The 17,181-nt window shown below is 40.6% G+C and overlaps 1 protein-coding gene across 2 annotated transcripts in view; it reads right to left on the bottom strand.

The window, feature by feature from the left end:
• Positions 1-223: 223 nt before the first annotated feature.
• SHQ1 (SHQ1, H/ACA ribonucleoprotein assembly factor) overlaps positions 224-17,181 on the bottom strand; it is a 94,780-nt gene continuing 77,822 nt past the window's right edge. For both annotated transcript variants that reach the window (XM_061128066.1, XM_061128068.1), the window contains one exon: positions 224-1,123. In XM_061128066.1, coding sequence (XP_060984049.1) covers positions 544-1,123 — 580 coding nt within the window. In that variant the 3' untranslated portion in view covers positions 224-543. The remainder of the gene's footprint in view (positions 1,124-17,181) is intronic.

Raw genomic sequence — 17,181 nt, 5'->3', positions numbered from 1 at the left:
ACCACACCAAGTGATGATACCAAGTGATGACAAGAATGAGAAAGAAGCAGAGCTCTCACAGGCTGCTAGTGGGCGTGTAAAATGGTACAGTCACTGTGGAAAACAGTTTGGCAGCTTCTTACACTGTTAAACATACACCTACCATACGGCTCCATCATTCCACTCCTAGATATTTACCTAAGAGAAATAAAAGCATATGTCCACACAAAGACTTGCACACAAATGTTCATGACAGCTTTATTTGGAACAGCCAAAAGCTGGAAACAACCCAAATGTCCATTCAATGAAATACTACTCAGATATGGAAAAAAAACCAACAAATCCTCGATACATGCTACACTGATGAATCTCAAAATAATTATGCTGCATGAAATAAGCCTGATAATATTAATTACAGTTTGCTTTAGAACTTTGTTCTTAAAGGTACAACAAGAAAACCAACTGGTGTCAATGTTAGCTCACAAACAATGTTGTATATACCAAGGAAAAGTACAAAGTGGAAGAATTTTAATTCAGTCAATAAAACCAAATCTGACATAATTCTCAATAACAAATGAGACCACTCAAGAGTCGATCCTCAGGTGTCTGCCGGCTTTCTCTCTCCAGCACACTGCCCTGCTGTCCAGCAGCAGAGTCTTTGGGCTCAGAAATCTGAACTGAAGTCTCCAGTTGTTCTCCGAGCTCCTGGATCAGAGGCCCAGATGCTCTGGGAGCCCGGGGGGAGGCCAGCGGCTGTCCTCGACCATCATCAGACCCCAGGAAAGTGGTGCTTTTGCACATCCCACCATCGTTAAGAAGCAGGGCCATGCTGCTTTCTTCAACAAAGGGACCGAGCAAGGAACACCCTGTCTCAGATTCACCACCTCCGGGCTCCTCTTGTTCCGAGTCTGACTCCTCAGTCTCAGGTGATGCACTGCCCTCTGATTCCTCTGAACTACTCGTCTCAGAGCTGGAGGAAGGCGTCTGCTGCCCGGAAGTGGAATGGACTCCTGCTTTTGATGTGGTTTCTTCCTCCTGGACCAGAAAAGCTGCTGCCTCCAGCTCCTCCAGTTCTAACCCCAGCTGGGCCTTGGTCAGGGATGCTTTCTTTAAGGCTTCTGCAAGAGCTGCCAACTTTTTGGACCTTGAAAACCATTTTAAGAACAATTATTAGGACTATTCATTAACTGGCCTGGGGATAACAGGGTCCACAGCTTAAAGAGATGACAAAATAAAGTCGGATCCATACTTCACATGGCACAGAAGATGAAACCCCAAATAGATCAAGGATACAGATGGAAAAAAGGAAACAAGTATTACAAGGAAATGAAGGAGATTTCCTTTATGACCCCAGAATGAAGAAGGCCTTCCTATGATCAAAATCTAGAAGCCACAAAAGAAAGGCAAAGACTGATAAATTCAACTAATAAAAATAAGATAATTTCTGAAGGGTTAAAAAAAAAGCCATAAGAAAAGTCAAAAGGCTAATGCAAAATTGAGAAAAGTATTTGTGATTTATATCATAAAACAAGGCCTAATTCCCCTAATCTCTAAAAATAGAGATAACAATCCATGAGGAAAATGGGCAAAAGATACAAGCAGACAATTCTCACAAAAAGAAATAGAAATGACTCTGAAAATATATGAAAAGATGTTCAACAACTTCAGTCAAATAAAAGAAATACAAATTAAAGTCATGCTGAGATATATTTTCATTTATCAGATTGGCAAAAATCCAAACATTTGGTAACACTGCCAGCAAGGCTGTGGACGAAAGGCGCTTTCATTCACTGCTGGTGAGAGAGTAAACAGCTATAATCCCGATGCAGGAGAACCTGGCAATAACTTTCAAAATGGAAAATGTACATACCCTTGACCCAGCAAAACCACATCTGGAAATTAAACACATATGCTACAGGACACGGTAATATTTACTGTGGCATTGTTTCTAATACTCCAAAATAAGAAATACCCAAATGTCCACCAACACGGCACTGGTTAGATCAGCTGTGGAACAGCCACAGGAAGGAATACTCAATGGTGACGTAACGCAGGAGGCTCTCCAGGGACCAACCCAGACATACTGTTTAACAATGACAAAAGGCTTTCTGTATGTATATGCTGCTTTCTATGTTAAACACACGAAAAGTAAAGAAGCAAAAACATATTTGAAGTTGCTTGTACACTTAACCATGAACTCTGGAGAGCTACAGAAAACAATAATATTTATGTAGAGGGGGCACTGCAGGAGCTGGAAAGATGAATGATGATCGTGAAAGGGAGACTTTTCATGAATATGGTTTATTTTTAAACTTATGGGAATGGAATACCTATTCAAAATTCTTAACTAGAAAAGAAAAGCAGAATAAGAGAGCAACACAGAGTGCTTTTTAACTGAAAACCATCTCATGCTATTTCAGAGGATATTTTTGCTAAATTTATAACATTACATGATAAACATTATACTGAACAGATACTTTTTCACTAACTCAGATGCATTTTTGTTTTGTTTTTTGAAGCAATGTAAGGCATACTGCAGTTTTCCATAAAAGATGTCTTTGCTGTTCCATGGAGGAAAATCTGGTGTGACAAGTGAAAAAAGGTAGCAGTGAGTGAAAACATAAGTGTGCTGATGTGGCTTCTGTGTTTCTCTGGCTCCAAAGATTAAATGAGTGGCTTGAGACAAACTGAATGAGTTGAGTTCACAGGATAAATTCATTCGTCAAAGCGCAGTCCACCCCAAAATACTGGGGACTAGAGGCTTCATTTCAATAGAGTGATGGATGTGGATTTTCACCTAAGTGCCTGGATATACCTGAGACCCCTTTGTCTCAAAATATTTAGCATAACAAAAGATTCCTGCAGGGATGCTTCCCCTACCCCCAGCCCCAGGTCTGGAGAGTGTAATCAGGACCCAAAGTTCCACTGCAGTCAGTGTCCAAGGTTGGGTGGGACGAGGACAATGGCCGTCATGGATGTGCAATTTTCTCTTAAGTGGGACGAGGACAATGGCCGTCATGGATGTGCAATTTCTCTTAAACGAGGAAAACCCTGTGTTTCGGTGCTGGAATTGCTGGAGCTTAGAAAAGGAAAGATGGCCTGCGGTTGAAAGGAAAGCTTGGGGAGATCCACTGGAGTTGGTAGATGATCTACCAAAGGGCTGTAACTCTGGGTAAGTTCTGGTGGGTTTGAGACATCTTTAAAAGCACAGTTGTAAAATAAGATGTTTGCAATAGAATCTACATCCATGTCCAAGACAGTTGTGGATGATATACATATTATATTTTGAAGCCTTGGCTACCAGTCGCCAAGGATCTGGTCAGAGCTAGTGGACCAGTTTAAAACCTCCCTGCCGCAAGGCTCTGCCAGCCTAAGGACTAGTTCACTGTCATCTTTCTCACTAAAAAAAAGGTCCTCTCTGGGTAATGACACACAGCCTTAAGAGATAAAGAGCCATGAACTTGGGAAAGAAGAGAATGCTTCTTATTAAACTATAATATCCAAAATAAAAAAATTAAATAAAAGCCCTTACACTCCAGTGACTACACATCTCACATTTTTAACAGCCATAATAAACACTTTTGACAATATATGAAGGATGACGTTCCACAAACATTGTTGTACTTGCTCCTATGACAATCCTGTGAATCAGCTTCATTTTTATCCCCACATGACAAGTGGCAAAATAGAAGTTTGGAGGAATTGAGAGGCCATCTAAAGTTTGCCCCGCTGAGCAGGGTGGGGGGTGCCAGTAAGGAGCGGAAGCCCACATCTCTGAGCTCTAGCACTCTCTCTCTGCCACCACAGGGCCTCTCAGGACTACTCGGGCTCTGAAAAGGTTCCCATGATACCTTCCCAATTTGATGCCACTCAACACCTTCCCAAGGAGCAAGTTCTCACTTGCATAAGGCCCAGAATTCTCCATAGAAACTGTGACGGGTCTCTTTTTAGCTCAGCAGTCTTAAAGTATACATCTAAGCTTTACCTACAAGGACTGCAGGATCTGAGGGAAAAAAATGTGGATTATTTTTGTGAATATTAGTGAATACCACAGATATATCTACTCAAGCTAAAACTGTCTGGATCTTTATTATTGTCTACTATAAAAATATTACATCTGTCACTTATAACTATATAAATTTGGAATTCTAAAGTTCCTCACCTGTAATTTTGGCTCTTTTCAGAAGGCATCCCTCACAATGCTGGGACTAAAAAGTGTCAACTCTAACGGGCAGGAAAGTGGCAAAGATGTGCCAAGTGATCTTTGCCTGTTACCAGCTGAGGTAACTACCTATCCTTCAGGGAAAAGTTTGTTTCTCAGTTTTAACAGTATATTATTTTTAAAATGATCCATTATATAATGTGTATTTAAAAATGGACCATATGTGGATTTATTTTTTTATTCCTTACCACCCTGATTCATCTTTATTTTTTATTATCCCACTTTTACTACCTCAAGCTATCTAGTTTCTCAAATTTATATTAAACTTCTGATAGAAACTTAACAGAATAAGCATTTTGAACTCTCACAGAATGCTAGGAAGAAAAAAAAAACTAATTCAAATTTCAAAATATCATTGGTATAGAATATGACTCAACTAATCTGAGGAATCAAAGTCGGGTTTGTTTCTGTTCAATTATTTTACATAGATGATTTAGCAGTCACTGTTTACAGAAAAGGAAATTATTCCTTTGGAGAAAAAACGGAGCCATGAGAGAGTCACCTTTGCTCTTTTCGAACATCGGCACAAGTGGAGCTGGTCCTGAGTCTGCCACTCCTTGGAAACTCTACAATCTAACTGTAATGGCCTTGCCATTTCAGAAAGCACCTCATTTAACGCAGTTAGTGGCTTTTCACTGTCACACTCAAAACAGACCAGGCTAGGTCAAGTCAAAAAGCCTTGTCAAATGACATTATTAGTTAGCCAGAGTTCTTACAAAAACCAGGTACATGTGGATATACTCAACCGACACATATGTTGAGTTACTAGTTGTACTTATAGTGTATATTTTACATCTAAGTGAAGAATACCTATCTGTTAAGATGTATTAATTATGGAGTGGAGAGATTCAGCATTTAAAAGATACATGATAGATCATACTAATGTCATATTTTAATAAAATTACACTCAATGCAGGTTTTTCTCAGAAAATTTTTGGAAATGTAATCCTGCCATATAACTTAAAAAAAAAAACAACCTTCCATTCTGTTTATACACGTGAAATAATATCCTATTTGGAGAAATTTTTTTAAATTAAAGACTGACAAGCTACAGTAAATCCAACTACCAGTGAAGAGTGATAATAACAGCTAAGGGTGCATGCCTTTACTGTGGCTAAGATGATATAAAATTTCCTCAATTATTTTATATTTGGCAACTGACTTTAGGGGGGCAAAAAGGGAACCGTAACTTTATGAAACCACCAAAACAAAGTGCAAAAGGAACCCTGAAATGTAGGCAAAAGAAAACTGGGTATAAATAGAAAGCATACATCCTGTTTCTTGCTGTAGAATTTTGTCTCAAACTATCAATCAACTTTTCACCACTTCCTGCAATAGCAGGTCTACTATAAATCTCATAGTAACTGACTAGGTTTCATTTCCTCTGCCAAAACCTGCTAGCCTGCCAGCCATGACATACTGACACTAGAGCCAGCAACTGATAATGTAGGACAGGACTCCAGTGAGGCCACTCCAGACACATTTCATACTAGATGATGAATACGTGACTTGGCTTTTAATTTCAAAGGACACATACACACACCCCCACCCCCACCCCCTCAGACTCTTTCTGGGAACAAACCGTATATCAACATTCTTTTTAAAAGACAATGATGACAATGACATATAATCATAATTCCTCTCTACTGAAAAGAACCAGTTCCAAACTTCAAACTCCCCTGCCTAATATACATTTATGCAACCTGATCTAAATAAAAGGTAATGCATTAGCTTTAGGTAGAAGTTGCTGCTGAAACTCATCTCTGAAAACAGGCATGAAAGACAAATACCAGTTCATGCACAGATGAACACAGAACTAACTGCCTGCCCTGACTCTGTAAGAATGAAAAGCATTTCCAGCTCAGTCATTAGCAGAAACAACTGATCTCTTTGAACAAGAAAATACCAATTTAATACAGAAAATACTGCAAGATAAGAGTTATTTAGGCCTCACTGAGTATGGACCAATTTAATATTTTTTCATCCTATTTTCAACTTGACTTAATACCCTTCTCTGGGTCTGCATTATGAAAAACAATACCTAGTCCATGGGTCATTAGATCAATTTTCCCCAAAACTCCCTCTATTAGTTACTAGTAACCATCATAACAAACTACTACTGGCTGGCTTAAAACAGTAGAAATTTATCCTCTCATAGTTCTAGAGGCCAGAAGTCCAAAATCAAGGTATCAGCAGGGTTGCTTCCTTCTGAAGGCTCTGAGGGGAGAATCTGTTCCATGCCTTTCTCGTAGCTTCTGGTGTTGCCAGGAATCCTTGGCTTGTAGATACATCACCCTAAGCTCTGCTTCTGTCACCACCTGGTGTTCTCTCTGCGTGTTTCTTCACAAGGCTGTCTTCCATCTGGATGTGTCTCTGTGTCTCTTCTCCTCATAAGAATACCAGTCACACTAGATCAAGGGCTCATTCTACACCAATATGACCTTATCTTAACAATTAATTACATCTACAAGAACCCAATTTCCAAAGTCATGTTCTAGGGTTCTGAGAAGATATGAATTAAGGAGAGGCACTATCCAACGATGCAGTCTGTCTTCTAGCCTCTGCCTCACCCCCAATTCATGTCTGTCCCACATACAATATATATTCACTCATCTCAATACTCCCAAAGTCTCAATCCATTCCAACATCAATTTTAGGTCCAAACTTTCGTCTAACTCTCATCTCAAACAGGTTGAGGTGGAACTCTGGGTATACTCTATCCTGGGGTATCATTTCTCTGTCCACAGACTTGTGACTAAAGAACAAGTTATCTGTTTCCAAAACACAACGGTTGTACAACTGTTTAAAAAAAAAATTTTCCATTTCAGAAGGGAAAAAATGAAATGGATTAAAAAAAAGTTAACCAATCTAAAGCAAGTTCACAATGCAGTAGGTCAAATTCCATCAGTTTTGAAGCCTGAGAATAATCCTCTGTGGCTTGATGCTCTGTCCTCTGGGCCCACCCACTAGGGTGGAAGCTCCACCTACTCTGGCCTCTGAATTCCTGATTCTGCCCTCAGACCCATTCTCCCTTCATTTCATCCCATCTCTGCCCTTCTCAGTCCAGGCTGGTTGTTTCTCTGCTGCTGTAACATTCTCAAAAACCTTGTCAGTCTTCTGTGAAAGTCAAGGGGATGCACACCATTAGACAAGAGAATTCTCCACATGTCCCTCCTGGATGAGCCCACCTCCATTCCTGACTTGTGCCAGATGGCTGAGCGGATCCAAAATCCATATGCTTAATCTCTTTAGCCAAAGGCTGTCCACCCATACCCATGGCCCCAATTCCAGAGCACAGTTATGTGAACAAACTCATGATGATGATGATGAGTGCATGCTCAGTCCTTTCTGACTCTTTGCGACCTCGTGGACTGTAGCCTGCCAGTCTCCTCTGTCCATGGCATTTTCTAGGCAAGAATACTGGAATGGGTTGCCATTTCCTCCTCCAGGGTATCTGACCCAGGGATCCAACCTGCATCTCCTGTGTCTCCTGCATGGCAGGCAGATTCTTTACCCACTAAGCACTGGGGAAGTGTGGACAAGCTGGGAAATTTCCAAATCATCAAGTGCTGACCCCTTTATACTCAATAATTTCTTCCTCAATTTCTCTTTGCCTTCTCTCATTCTACTCTAGTTAACAAGGAGAAACCAGGCTGCATCTTTAACATTGGGGAAATCTCTTCAGCTAAATACCCAAGTTCTACTCTCCACACTGAGTGACTGGCTGACACAACACAACCAAGTTCTCCACCCTTGTAACAAGGGTCACTGTTCCTCCAGTTTGCAATAACAAGTTCTTTTCCATCTGAGATCTCACTAGAAGTACCTTTCACATTCCTGTTTCTAGCACCATTCTACAGGTGATAATATGTAAATGTTTTTCTAAGACTACAGAAGCTTTCTCTGTAGCTCTCCTCACTTCTTTCTAAACCTTTGCAAGATTCACCTTTAAAGTTCATATTTCTTCTACGTTATCTCTTTAAGTAATCTAAGATTCTTCCATCATGCACACATTCCCAAACTCTTCCAGCCTCTACTGATGACCTAACCCCAAAGCCATTCCCACAATTTCAGGTATCTGTTACAGTAACACCCCACTCATGGTATGAAAATCTGTATTAATTTCCCACAGCTGCCATAACAAACCATCACAACGTGGTGGCTTAAAACAACAGAAATTTATCCTTTCACAGTTCTAGAGGCTAGAAATCCAAAATCAAGGTGCTGACAGGGTTGATTCCTTCTGCGAGCTCCAATGGAACAATCTGTTCCATGCCTTTCTCTTAGCCTCTGGTGTTGTCAGGAATCCCTGGCGTTCCTTGGCTTGTAGACACATCATTCTACGCTCTGTCACCATATAGGTTTCCTCACAAGGCTGTCTTCCTTCTGAATGTATCTCTGTGACTTTTTTTCTCCTTATAAGGGTACAAGTCATACTGGATTAAAGGGCCATCCTACTCCAGCATGACCTCCTCTTAACAACTAACTACATCTGCAACAACCCTATCTCCAAATAAAGTCACCTTCTTAGGTTTGGGGAGGACATGAAGTTTGAAAGAGAGTGGAGATGCTCATTAATGGAAGATAATTAAGATGAAACAAGAACACTTAAAGCCGATCAACATAAAATAGAAGTCAAAATTTAATAGTAAAAAGTGACTTTTAAAAGGTGAAGATTTCACCTTGAGACAAAATGACAAACTACCCAAATAAGTTTAGAAAGTATTTAACAATATTCATATGTAGGTTATAATTACAACTAGGCACTAACTCTCAAAATAAAGAATGAGCCAAATATTAATTGTATTTGTAACTGTTCTAAGAATATTCTATTATAGTACTGTATGACACTTCACATTGGTCTTTTAGAGCAGAATCGTAAGATAGTTTTTATAAATAATCATGACGGCATCATGAGTTCAAGGGCCTCTCAATCATGTGATATTCAAATCAATGCTTTAACAGTCAAAATAAAGACTTTCAACTTGTCACTCTTATTGTAGAATTTTCTGCTTCAGTTGTTAATAATCCCACACATTCAAGCCTCACTGTCAGTGGTTCTATGTGTGGTTCAAATCCAGCTTCTATATTATCTCCTCTGCCTTTGTGAAATCCTTGTCCTTTTCTCAATCTGCAGTTTATTTGTACTATATAATATCAACCATCATCGCGAAGGCCCGCAGCGGGTGTTGACGCGATGTGATTTCTGCCCAGTGCGGGTAAACGGCGGGAGTAACTATGACTCTCTTAAGGTAGCCAAATGCCTCATCATCTAATTAGTGACGCGCATGAATGGATGAACGAGATTCCCACTGTCCCTACCTACTATCCAGCGAAACCACAGCCAAGGGAACGGGTTTGGCGGAATCAGCCGGGAAAGAAGACCCTGTTGAGCTTGACTCTAGTCTGGCACAGTGAAGAGACATGAGAGGTGTAGAATAAGTGAGCGCTCCCCCCACCGCCCCGTTTTCTGCGAGGGGGCAGGGCGGGGTCCGCCAGCCTTGCGGCCGCAGGTGAAACACCACTACTCAAAAAAAAGAAAAAAAAAAAAAAATCAACCATCATCAAGAGGTTAAAGAAAAAAAATACTGGCAGGATGAGTAGGGGAGAGACGCTAGGAAGGAGAGTGATATACTAGGATGGGAACTAAATTTATTAAATGGTTTGATCAACAGTGTGTATTTTTGTGTGCTATCACCAGTTCTCTTTAATTTTCTAAGTGTGGAAACTCTAATTATGACTATTCAAAAAGAATGACCCCCTCATGATACATATGTGGTGTACTACATACACAAACACCCCCCACCCCCCCCCACACACACATTTTTAGAGCAAAGTAAAAGAGTTTACATTTTAAAAATTGATATGGCAATTATACATACTGAAGTACAGTTAGTAGGTAAATGAAGTAGGTGAATGAAGGTTTACCCAAATCCAGAGAAGCTATCGTTCGCTTCACTACTGGCATCCATCTAAGAAGCGGACAATGAGGATGACAAATAGATTAAGAAGGATGCAGTGTCCACAGTTTGAGAGAAATGCACTGCATCCTGTCCTTGAAACCATTTTGCATTTATGCCAGACTGAATCAAATAGTAGAGATGGAAATGTTAAGTGTCATAAATTTGCCACATTTCCCTCTATGCCCCCCACACCCCAGCAGAACTGTGTTAGGGAAATGTGCTTCATTGTAATCCCCAAAATTAGAATTCAGAGTCAATTTCAAAACTGGCCCCATGAAATTTTTGGAACTGTGCCAAGTCAAAAGGTCTCCCTTTCTACACCAGCAGTTGTGAAGTCCCAATCCGTGATCCACCTGCATGTTAGAGCAATCCAGTGGCTCCTTCTCGCCTCTCCACTTCCATTTAGGTCTTTACCTTACCCCCGCTTCTTTTACCCCAACCCTAATCAGCTCATCTTGTTTATTCAAACAAGAAAGATGCTTTAAATAATTTCTGGTACAAGGCAGGAAATAAATATGTAATCTATCAGTGAACCCAAACAACTGGTTAAGTAAAACGAAGAACAACAACAACAAAAGACTTTTGTAGTGTAGAAAAGGATATGGGAAAATGGGGTGGAAACAGATCTCTTCCATCCATTTTTTTCTCTAAAAGTATTCCATGAAGCAAGACATCTGGGGGTATGTCAGACTTGTACAATTCTGACAATATTTCTACCTTTCATCTGTGTGAAAGGGGCAGAGCATACTGTTCAACCACAGAGGTGTAGTATTTTGACCTACTAACTGTTCAGATGAAATGGCTATTTGGATTCCATTAAACTAAGTAGAGGTCAATAAACTAAAGGGAGAAGGCACTAAGAAGGTGGTAGCAGAAGGAAGGTGTTCTGGTTGAAATGTACCCCCCACAAAGATATGTTCAAGTCCTCACCCCCAGAACCTGTCAGTATGACCTCAGTTTGGGAAATAGGGTCTTTACAAATGTCATAAAGTCAAGATGAGGTCATACTGTGTTAGGGTAAGCCCTAAATCCAATCACTTAGTGGGTACTGGTGTCCTTACAAGAACATCATATAAAGACACGAGGAACACTAATGGTTTATGATGTCTATCTTCTTTGTGAATTGTACCTTTTATTATTTATTATTAAAAAAAATTCATCTTTGTTTCATTTATAATAAATAAATATTAAAAAAAACACACAACGATACAGAGAAGACCATTTGATAATAGTGTCAGAGACTGAAGTGCTGTGTCTGCAAGCCAAGCAAGGACTGTCAAGGATGGCTGGTAGTTAGAATCTAGAGAGAGCCATGGGACAACTCTCTCTCAAGCCTGTAGAAAGAACCAACCCTGCTGAACCATTGATTTTAGACTTCTGGCCTCCAAAACTGTGAGGGAATAAATTTCTGCTCTTTTAAGCTTCAGTCATCTGTTATCACAGCCCAAGGGAACTAATACAGAGATGTATACAGGGATCAAGATCTTTAGAGCCAAAAGGAAATTAGAAGGCACCTCATACAAGTTCCTGATTTTACAAATGAAATAAATGATACCACCAAGAATATCAACAGCAGCAAGACACAGAAGTTTCCTTCACATAATAAAATGCAGTGAATGATCAGTCTGTTTCTAGTTTCTGAGTCTAAAATGCTATGCTTTGACACTTCTACATTAATGACCAAGATGTTCCCCTGTTTAAAACCTGCAATGGGTTCCCAGAACACTCAGGATAAAATCTAGACTTCCCCAGTGAAGACGAGGCCCCAGAAGATCAGCCCTCTGGGTCTGTCTGCCTCTCCGGGGGGCTGCCTGCCATTTGTTTCCACGTCATTGTGCTCTAGAGCTCCACTTACCACCCTCTCTCTGTCCCAAGGACACAATGATCTGTTCTTTCTTCAAGGCCTTTGCAAATGCTCCCTCTTTCTGGAACATTCTTCCCCCAAGTCTTTGTAGGCTGGCTCCTACTCATTCAGTTCTAAGCTGAACTGCCCCTCAGACAGTCTTGCAGAGTCTATTTAAAGCAATGCTTTCCAAGCTGTTTCATGCCCTGGGACACAGAAAACAGTCTCCATCTGGCATGGCACAAAAGTAAACTGTCCAGGCTGGCTCCCATCCCACCTGCCATCCTGAAGGTTGAGGAGGCCATTATCTCCATTTCTCCTGAAACCCACCAGTGGGGCCACAGACCACCAGCTGGGATGCTCTGCCCCTTGTCCTCCAATTTCTTGCACACACAATGAACTTAGCATTCTAAAACAGTCTTGAGGTCTACAGAAGTGCAAGTTCTGGCTGCGTTTTCAAACATGTCCTTTTTGTCTCCACTTTCCCATCTTGAAAGCAGAAGGAAAATGACTGCTCCCAAACTTCCTGGCATCCTCTGAGGAAGAAAGACTGGGACAAGTGATTTAATGTGTTTATTTCTTTGTAAGCTTGTTCTCAATGCTAAGATTTTCCCTGGTTACAAAACACGAAGTTTGTGCACTGTGTTGTTTTCACAGTACTGAAACAGGAAAATACTTGAGTGCCGGAATGTTTACCACACACACGATGCAGTACACAGCTCTCCAAATTATGATGGAAGTCAAGAAACTTTGAAAATTCAGAATATTTATCCACTTGCAAGTGTGATGGTCAATGAAATGTTCTCTCCAATGCATACTGCAATGGCATGAATCAGTTAAAAAAGAACTATTCTGCATTTTCTTAATGACAATTTTGTTCTACCAAATGAATGACAACCATGCACTGCCTGCTCCCTGGTGTGGGTTTTCTGGAATTATTAAATGTCTGACATATCACATAAGCTCTCTGCCTCTTCCCACACACTTCAAACCACAGTTAACATGCTCTCTAGAGAAAGTTGGGAACCTCTGCTTTCCAACACGATCAGACACAGTTACAGAACAGACCTCCTCACGAGGGCCAGTCACTATGCTAAGTGGCCACCTCTAGGGGCAGACCTGCAGGACCTTCCTGTACTCATTCTTACACAGAATGACTCCACAGAATGCCAACTGGTACAGCCTGCTGACATGATAAAGACAGCTCTATAACTTGTCTCCCTCTGTGGGGAAGCCAAACCCAGGAGCTGCAGCATTTAGCATTCAGCTTCTTCTTAGATAAGGTTCATTGGGTTTTCCTCAGTTGAGAAAACAGTTCAGTTCAGTTGCTCAGTCATGTCCTCCTCTTTGCGACCCCATGAACTGCAGCACGCCAGGCCTCCCTGGCCATCACCAACTCCCAGAGTTTACACAAACTCATGTCCATTGAGTCAGTGATGCCATCAAACCATCTCGTCCTCTGTCATCCCCTTCTCCTCCTGCCCTCAATCTTTCCCAGAATCAGGGTCAGGGTCTTTACAAATGCCATAAAGTCAAGATGAGGTCATAACGGGTATGACCAAGAGATTTTGCTACAGGTGCTCCCAGAGGGACCTTTAAAAACTGATACTGAGTTAGACTTCTCACCAAAATGAGGTTGAATAGATGAAGCCACATGCAAAAGAGCACACACTGTATTATTTCAGTTATACAAAGTTCCAAAGCAGGCAAAAACCAACGGATGGTAACACAATGTGAGAACGTACAAGGGACTTCCGGGTGGCTCTTGACTTGGGTGATACTTACGCAGGTGTTATAAAATTCAATATTTGTATATTTATCACCTGTACTTACTTAACAAACACAAGTTCTGGAAAAGAAGCCTCAGGCTTCTGAACATTTGTTCAGGTAAAGGGGGCAGAGCCAGAGAGAGAAGGGTGCAGAGAGTCACAGGGATAGCTCTGGTTTCCTTGGGGCAAACAACAAGATTTCTAATACAACGCTACTCATCTCAAACTATTTTTTAAAAGGCCTGGCACGTTTTACCAAACACAAAGAGAATCTCAAAATATGCCTAGAGAAAGATCCATTAGTCATTTCTTTCAACAAGCATACTCTCCACAGAAAGCTGTTCTTTGCAGAAGTACATAGTTCAATGCAATGGAAGTGATTCCTATGATATTGGTTAAAGCACTGTCTGTGGGTCATTTCAAATACCATTTTTAAAGGCATCTACTCAGAGCCCCAACAGGACATTTGATCTACAGACCAACCTTAGTACTTTCTCAAGTAAGAATAAAATAAGAATGTGTATTATTTTTCTTTTTAATACTGTTTTCAAGCCTTCAGCCTGGATGGAAGGGAGTTTGGGGAAGAATGGACACATGTATATGTATGGCTGAGTCCCTCTGCTGTCCACCTGAAACAATCACAACACTGTAAATCAACTATACTCCATACAAAATAAAAGGTTTAATTAAAAAAATATTTCATCTTTCCAATTAAAACCCTGAAAACTAGCCACCAGGAATCTATCACTTGTATGAATATTTTCTACAAAGTGAGCAACTTTATCAAATTTGTGTAGTACAGACTGAAGCTTGCTTTCTAAAACATTTATTTATTTATTTGGCTGCACTGGGTCTTAGTTGTAGCACATGTGATCTTCAGTTGCAGCAGGCAAACTCTTAGTTGTGGCATGTGGGATCTAGCTCCCTGACTAGGGATCTAACCCAGGCCTCCAGCATTGGGAGTGAGAAGTCTTAGCCACTGAACCACCAAGGAAGTCCCCAGATAGTTTTGTTTTGTTTTTAAATGAGTATAAAGGTTTATAAGTGTTAGCTGCTCAGTCATGTTTAACTCTTTGTGACCCCACGGACTATAGCCCGCCAGGCTCCTCTGTCCTGGAATTCTCTAGGCAAGAATACTGGAGTGGGTAGCCATTTTCTTCTTCAAGGGTTCTTTCTGACCCAGGGATCGAACCTGGGTCTCTCACATTGCAGGTAGATTCTTTACTGTCTGAGCCACAAGGGAAGCCCAAGGTTTGTAAGACTCCAGGCTATATTTTCAATTCCAATTAAAATTTATACAGGGTTTAAAAAAAAAAAATCCTTCCCCTAGAGAAGGAGAAAAGACAACCAGATTCCGTTCCAGGTGCTTCATTATAATAATCTTCTTTATTATTACCAGTAGAAGAGAAGCAGACGGGAAAAACTGTTTTTGGCAAACCTCTGATACTGCGGTTCTTTTGCTATGAATTTTTTTTTAAACAGAAGAGTATGTTTTATAACAACATCCGCTGGATCATTGAAAAAGCAAGAGAGTTCCAGAAAAATATCTATTTCTGCTTTATTGACTATGCCAAAGCCTTTGACTGTGTGGATCACAATATACTGTGGAAAATTCTGAAAGAGATGGGAATACCAGACCACCTGACCTGCCTCTTGAGAAACCTGTAAGCAGGTCAGGAAGCAACAGTTAGAACTGGACATGGAACAACAGACTGGTTCCAAATAGGAAAAGGAGCACGTCAAGGCTGTATATTGTCACCCTGCTTGTTTAACTTACATGCAGAGTACATCATGAGAAACACTGGGCTGGATGAAGCACAAGCTGGAATCAAGGTTGCCGGAAGAAATATCAATAACTTCAGATATGCAGATGACACCACCCTTATTGCAGAAAGTGAAGAACTAAAGAGCCTCTTGATGAAAGTGAAAGAGGAGAGTGAAGAAGTTGGCTTAAAGCTCAACATTCAAAAAACTAAGATCATAGTATTCGGTCCCGTCATTTCATGACAAATAGATGGGGAAACAGTGGAAATAGTGGCTGACTTTATTTTTTTGGGCTCCAAAATCACTGCAGATGGTGATTGCAGCCATGAAATTAAAAGACGCTTATTCCTTGGAAAGAAAGTTATGACCAACCTAGACAGTATATTAAAAAGCAGAGACATTACTTTATTAACAAAGGTCCATCTAGTCAAGGCTATGGTTTTTCTAGTAATCATGTATGGATGTGAGAGTTGGACTATAAAGAAAGCTGAGTGCCAAAGAATTGATGTTTTTGAACTGTGGTTTTGGAGAAGACTCTTGAGAATCCCTTGGACTGCAAGGAGATCCAATCCAGTCCATCCTAAAGGAGCTCAGTCCTGGGTGTTCATTGGAAGGACTGATGTTGAAGCTGAAACCGCAGTACTTTGGCCACCTGATGCGAAGAACTGACTCATTGGAAAAGACCCTGATGCTGGGAAAGATTGAGGGCAGGAGGAGAAGGGGAAGACAGAGGATGAGATGGTTGGATGGCATCACCGACTCAATGGACATGAGTTTGGGTAAACTCCGGGAGTTGGTGATGGCCAGGGAGGCCTGGCGTGCTGCAGTTCATGGGGTGGCAAAGAGTTGGACACGACTGACTGACTGAACTGAAATGAATGTTTTACAAATACACTTTTCTGTGAAATGATAGTTGATTTGGACATTATGGCCAATCTTTCAAATATGTCCTGAAATTCAAGGAATCTTTTTTTCTAATAAAAGACTCACATTTTTAATATTTATGATAAAGTCTTAAGATTTATCAACTCCTTCACTTTTCAGGATTTAAGCTTCCAATTCACATAAGAAACTATTCTCACCACTCTTCAAACTTACTCTGGGACTTTACTCTATACATTGTTCCTGCAGGAGGTAAGCTATCAGATTATATCACTTAACCATCTCCTCATCTTCCAGAGGCCATAATCATTTATGTCTCTAATTTGTTTTTAAATCAATTTGCTTCTTAAATAAAATTTCTACAGAAAATCCCTAAATAATAGTAAAAGTGAATAAGACATCATCTGAAACTCTTGGACCTAGATGAGTTCCAAAATTCCAGTTTGTTTTATACATAAGAAAGGTGATTCTGGACCTGTAATATTATACTATGCATTACTTAACACCACCAGCAGCAATCTGTAATCAAATAGACTAATATTTCTATGCAAGATGTATGGTTAGTCACTCCAAGTTGAATAAATGTTATAAATGGCCTCAGGTCACCAGTTGAATTTAGGTCAGTCAGGTTGTGCTGTCCATTGCCCCGAAAATACTTCTGCTTTCAGAACTTTGTAGGTTTCAGAACTGAGGAACTGAGGTCACGGGGTGGTGGACATGGACCAGAAGCAAGCAGACTGAGCTGCAGTGCCCAGGTCC

Source organism: Dama dama, chromosome 24 (genome assembly GCF_033118175.1).
Source record: "Dama dama isolate Ldn47 chromosome 24, ASM3311817v1, whole genome shotgun sequence".
In the NCBI taxonomy this organism is placed as follows: domain Eukaryota; kingdom Metazoa; phylum Chordata; class Mammalia; order Artiodactyla; family Cervidae; genus Dama; species Dama dama.
The sequence above is the reverse complement of the archived record's forward strand: the minus strand, read 5'-3'. Positions and strand labels throughout refer to the sequence as shown.